The 6,363-nt window shown below is 34.7% G+C and overlaps 1 protein-coding gene across 1 annotated transcript; it reads right to left on the bottom strand.

Moving 5' to 3' along the window:
- Window positions 273-5,941, bottom strand: LOC107629560. The gene is made up of 13 exons (XM_021117156.1): window positions 5,890-5,941; window positions 4,962-5,383; window positions 4,624-4,685; window positions 4,399-4,522; window positions 4,132-4,281; window positions 3,716-3,913; window positions 3,343-3,492; window positions 2,901-3,061; window positions 2,343-2,505; window positions 1,919-2,259; window positions 1,525-1,754; window positions 788-1,269; window positions 273-616 (listed from the first exon to the last, which is right to left on the bottom strand). The coding sequence occupies exons 1-9, from the start codon at window positions 5,939-5,941 to the stop codon at window positions 2,382-2,384; spliced, it is 1,443 nt and encodes a 480-aa protein (XP_020972815.1). The 3' UTR covers window positions 273-616; window positions 788-1,269; window positions 1,525-1,754; window positions 1,919-2,259; window positions 2,343-2,381.

Below are 6,363 nucleotides of genomic sequence, written 5' to 3' on the forward strand. Positions count from 1 at the left end.
TCCGACGGATTTTTCGTCTGTAATTACAGAGGATTTTTCGTCTATAATTATAGACGGATTTTCCGTCTGTAATTATAGACGGATTTTCAGACGAATTTTCCGTCTGTAATTTGAACTTTGGAAAATCATCTCACATTTTGATTACAGACAGAAAATCCGTCTGTAAATCCGTCGGTAAGGTAAAATAGAATTTTTTTTAAAATTTTTCTATTGCAAAATAAATACTTTAGATTTGTTTTTTAAATTTACTCCATCAAACACACTGTAAATTGAAAAAAAGAAAGCCAAAAATCACATAGATAAACATAATATTCATTACATGATACCTATAAAATTGGATGTTATTTTTCAACACCATTATTCAATATCTCACTATCTCGATAAAAAAATACCCCAAAATTTCTTTTAAACTACAACAGAGAAGGGCAGGACTTTCAGCCTAAATTATAAAACTATTTCCTCATGCTCTCTTTAAAGTTTAAACTCTCCAATCTAATCTGAGTTACATGATTCTTCACTCCATGGTAGACTCTTATGTGGCTGAAACTTGAAAGTATTTGTTCATCTAGTTCTTCTTCTTTGATTTGTTTGCATTGGACTGAGCATATGCAGTTCCCTGGTGTCAAAAAATAGGACGTGGACAGATTTCAGAAGCCTAGCAATGTTTTATAGGATTAAAAAAAGTGAAGGAGGATAACAAAAACACAACTTTAAAACAGAACTGCAAGAGAGAGAGTTACTTGCATGCTCTTGAAGCACATTTAATTTGTTCTACAGGAACACTCACATTTAAGAGAGATGCTTGCATGCTTGCATGCTCTTCAATCATGGTCATGCACATAATGCATAAAAACAAACATGCATACAAGTTATTTGTCAGATTGAGTGAGATCCAATTCTTAGGGAATGAGAGCAAATAAACCAAAAGATCACAGAGAGAGTAAAATACTAAAATACAATCTCTATCAAGCTTATCATCAAAACCATGCTAACAGAACAACCATGCATATGAACAAAACCAAATAAATGTAGCATTCATTTAGTGGCATAACATTTTGTCAACGTTTCACGAGATTCACCAAATTCCAGGAGAACTAGTTGTAATGATGCAACTGTAAGGATGGGTCTTTCCTAAACTGGAAAAGTGAAGGAAACATACAGAGAAAGAGATCTAGTTACTATAATTTAGAGTGTGAAGCAATGAAACCTCCAACCTTACCTGTTGTATAGCATAAGCATAGGTAAACACAGATTGCATGAAAAGAAGTTCTACAAGTGACAGAACAAAAAAAAAACTATTATATATTTATATGCACATCATTTCAAACATGATACATTGAATATTTCAAACTAAAACAAACTGCTTTCCTGAGTAAAATATATATAGTTACAGTCTCGAAGATTAGCTTCTCAAAGAACATTATTCTGAAAAGGCTATTTATATGCAGAACCAATAGCCTCTAAGATGGCTTAATGTACATTTCGTGAAGGTTAGATCCAAGAACAAAATGATAAAAGACTTACCCACAAGAGACAACACTATTAAAAAGCAAGCTCCCAGTTGAACTGCCCTGCGGCTTCCCATTTTAGTCACAGCAATTGTGTGGACATTTTCAGTTATAGTTGTCGACCCAGTTCCAGTTCCCCAGAGACCAGCCAAGACACTTGTAAGACCTTCCAAACCAATTCCTCAGAACTCCAGGAGTTGGAGGTCTGGATGCCACCAGTAAAGAAGAGGCATGGTATGATCCAACCTACAAAGTTTAAAGAAGAGGCATGGTATGATCCAACCTTTGATGGTTTTACATGGTTTAATAATAACTAACAACTTCAAGCTAGGAAAAATTCTACCAATCACAAATGCAAAACATGAGAAAACTTACACCCAATTTCATAAGCAATCCAAGAGGAAAAGTACCTAAATCTTGTGAATTGGGAAAAGGAAGCACAGAAAACAAGTTCCGCTCTTTTCCATCTCTCTCAGAAAATTCATCAAACACATGGCAAGCATAACAATACTGAAGCGAGACAATCTCTCAAGCATGTTCCTCCAACAACAATAACAACACAATTAACAGGGAAATTGAAATTGCTTCTATTGGTGGTAAAATTTATCAAAACCTTCAGAAATTTTAAGTGAAAGATAGTGAGGTTTTAATCTTAGCAAGTAACCTCAAACAAGCAAGTAACTCTAACAAGCAAGTAACCTCAAACAAGAAAAGCTTGTACCTTCCTTCTCATCAATTTTTGTTCAGTCAACTGTCAAACAAGAACACATTCAAATAATTAGAATAAAGCAACAAAATTTGGAGAGAAGAATGTTAGAGAGAAGAAAACTTAACTCAAAAGGTAGGAAAATTTGGAGCCACCTTCAAGCATTGCTATCCCACGTTGTACATCTTGCGATCATTTTGAGTGAACAAGAGCCCACGATAATTACAGGAGACACTCCTGCAAGAACTCATCGGATTGCTTCCCAGCCTCAGCAACCTCCCTCTCACATCCCTGCACAAAAACTCGAGTTATAAAAAGCAGCAAAGGAACAATAAAAAGACAAGGAGGTTTTAATTGTTATCAACAATTTCTTTTGTGAATGAAACATATCATGCTCTAAGCTATAGCTTTAACTGATTACACAATGATCCCTCACAACAGGGAATTGTTTCATAGAAGCTGCAATTCCTCCTCCTTAACTAAAATAACAAAAGATATGTGATTGAATTATATGTGATTTAGAATTGTGACATGACATCATTAGAGAAAATAATGTGACTTAAATTTATTGTATAAAGAGTTAGTATCAATTTTTGTATATATATCAATTTTTGAAAATAGTCACATGAATTTGCAAAGTAACAAGATCTTAAGAAACAAAGTAACAAATAGATGGAGTGTGTGACCTGAAGGAATCGGAGGGGAAAGTCTCCCCTGGTCTTGGGTTCCGAAAGGTTTTCAAGTTCCCTGAAATTGGTGAGGAAAGCCACCCTTCCATCTCTGGTGGAGCCCAACCATGTGCCACTGCCGAGCTCAAAATCCAAAAATTTTCACTCAAAATCAGAACCTATCTTGATCAAAAGCAGAGCATGGCAGAAATGATTAAAAAATCCAGTTCCATCAAGTCCATCAAGTCCATAATAAATTGGAACTTGGAGGCTTTATGGTAACCAATATATCTGCAAAATAAATTAAAAAAAAAAAGCAACCCAGCTACTAGAAAACATATAATTCAAAATTTAGACAATATATGAATGATGAACAAAATGGCAAAGTCATTGTTTTATTGTTTTCACAGATCACAGATATTTAAAACCAATCATGACACTTGATATACATCAATCTCACCTTAGAACGAGTAAACAATAAAGAGATGCTAAAAGTGTGTGCCATTGCCTCAAAATTTGCAGGGCTATTTTCTACAGAGGTTGCTTGAACCCAGATGGAAGAAAGCAACAGACTCACTTGGTGACTGCTCAATCTAAGAGAACCTAAATCCTGAAAAGAATAACCCCATGGTTAGGAACAACCAAGGGTCTCCATTGTTGGACAATAAAAAATAAATGACCAAACCAACTGATAGATGTATGTTATAAAATTGAATCCAAGAGGAATCAATAAAATTTAAATATGATCGACACGAACTCCATCATATCATATGCTCCCACTATGGCACTATTAAGATAATACAATTAATACCGATAAGTAGAAAATGTCATACCTCTTTTCCATCAGTTAGTGCACGAGTAAAGCTATAACCACGATATGGATGAACATCATTTTTATCCCCAGTAACTCTTGCAACCGTGTTTCCTTCTAGCAGTTTTCCATTTAAGTGTTCTACTTCAGAGAAACTATCATGCTGAATGTGGAAGCTATTACTCTGTACCTTCATAGCCATCTTTGTTTTCTGGTCCAACTAAGGAGAAACCATTGAAGGCATAAGCACCATAGAGAAGACATTATGTGCTCCAATTTGAGTTTCACATCCGGATGAGCCATGGCCACAAGCAATTGATAGAACAAGGCATCAGGGAAAGCTTGGAATAAGTCCAGAAAAACACCCTATGTCTTTAGATAAATGAATAAAGCTGAATAGGTAGAAATGTTATTTCCAGTCTATGTAGGAATGCTTGCCTTCTTCTGATATGACACATTAGGGACATAACTGATTAATTTTGCGGTTTGATAGACAGCAGAAATTGTTGTTCTGGCTAGGAGGGTAGAAATAGAAATATTCTCTAAAACCACAGCCATCAAATCAAGAATGTGTCCTACATCCCCAACCTGTTCTACAAAGCACACTACTTCAGGAATTACATTAAATCAAACTATTGGCAGTTCATTATTTTAACAATCAGGTTCTAAGCATGAGATCTGAAAAGAAAATAAAGTCACTATCACCTTCACAGTTTGAAGAAAGTCACTAAGGAATAATTCCTGTGTTGCCTTGGACTGGTGACTGCAGGCCAAGATTTCCATCATATGCTTGACAGCCACATCATATATCCCAAGTGAAGCATACCACCTATAACAATGAAAAGTAAGAAAGTTTAAAGAATTTAGATGCATATGTTCTACATTATTAAACAACCAGAATATGCTATTACTGAAGCAAGTCAAACTTACTGTCCTATATGAAAATGAACATGATCATTGATGTAGCTCCAAGTAGAAGGATCACTATCACACTACAGCAAGAAGCAGCAGCAAAAGAAAAAAGATAATGCAGTGAAAGGAAACACCAAAAATTGAAAAACCATGAGGAAAAAAGTTTCAACAACAAATTTTAAATAAAAATAATTACTAAAATCAGAAAAAAACAAATCTAACTAAACCTAATCTAATCAAAACCTAAAAATCCACTAATCAGAAAACAAATCTAACTAAATTAATTACTAAAATCAAACTAACTAAACAAAATTAATTGAACTTAACAGAAATTAAAAGAATTTTGAAACTAAAACCTGGAAGCATTGACTGGAGGAGATGATGGCTGCGGCGCTGAGAAGATATGCGAGCCAGAATTGAGTGGGGATAAAAGGAGAGAGAGAGGCGCGGCGGTGGTGGGGACAGACGCTGCTACAGGTGGCGCCGGCGTGCTGGAGCTCACCTGAGACGAAGAGAACAGGAGCTTGAGCTTGATTTGTTCTGCGAACGAGAAAGAACGAGAGAGACAGGGGCTGTGTTCTACTGAACAAGGTAGCTGCGGTGGTTAGGGTGGCGGCGGTGGCGCTGTGAGTGAGGAAAGAAGAAGAAGCAGCTCGTGTGACGGAGAAGCTCGTTGAAGGAGAGAGGAACAATTGGTTTGTTCTGTGATTGTGTGTGTGTGTGTGTGTGAAAGGGGTTTGATAAAGAGGGGGTGAATTTAGGTTTAAATTAAAATTTTCTGACGGAAAATTTTAAATTACAGACAGATTTTTCTGTCTGTAATAATTTAATAAAACGCAGCGTTTTTGCCTATTTAATTACAGACGGATTTTTCGTCTGTAACCATTTCTTATGGGAAAAAATTAATTTTTTCGACAGAAGTATCGACGGATTTTTTTTTCTGTCTGTAATTTATGCTAATTCATTTTTTTTTGTTTTTCGACAAAAAATCTCTCTGAAATTCCGTCTGTATTTCCGTGGGATAAAATTCGTCAGAAATATCCATCTGTAATAACTATTTTTCTAGTAGTGAGAAAGAAGAGAGAAACCGTAAAAACCTCTGAGCTTTTGACTTCGATTTCTTGTAATTCGTAATTCCAATAAAAAATTTAATTCGATAAAAGTGTTTGTATCCTTCTTCTCTATATATTGACATTGCTTTTGTCCGATAAAAATTAATAGTGATATAGCTCCTCTTCCTTTTGAGTTCACCTAATTGAAATTTTAGGAGATACAAATAATTACTGACGTTTTTCTCTTCGACAGTTCGGTCAGAAAGATTTTTCAAAGTTTTCATTGATTTTGTTTTTGTACGGAAGTAGGATTTTGGTAATTTTATAATAATTAAATGTGAATGTTTATTTGGTTGATTATTGTTTGAGTTTGAATGAGTTTATGTTGAATTATTGTTGTTGCTTGTGATTTGTTGGTTTGGCTATGAGGAACAGCTCAGCTGTAGTTGTTTTAATAATTTTGAGACTATTGTGATGTGTTATTTTGAAGAAATTGACGAGATTTGATGATCGAGAGATTAAATTAAAAGTTGTGAAAAATCGGTAACTGAAGAGCTCGAAAAACGGATTTAAAATCAAGTATATATTTTGAAAGATCACAAGAAAAGATTTTAGTTTTGAAAGAGTATTTCTCACTAGCACAAATATTATTTTTGAATATGAAAATGTAGTTTGATAAAAGATCGGGGTTAAAAGATAGTAATTA

This window comes from Arachis ipaensis, chromosome B03, assembly GCF_000816755.2.
Source record: "Arachis ipaensis cultivar K30076 chromosome B03, Araip1.1, whole genome shotgun sequence".
Classification (NCBI taxonomy): Eukaryota; Viridiplantae; Streptophyta; class Magnoliopsida; order Fabales; family Fabaceae; genus Arachis; species Arachis ipaensis.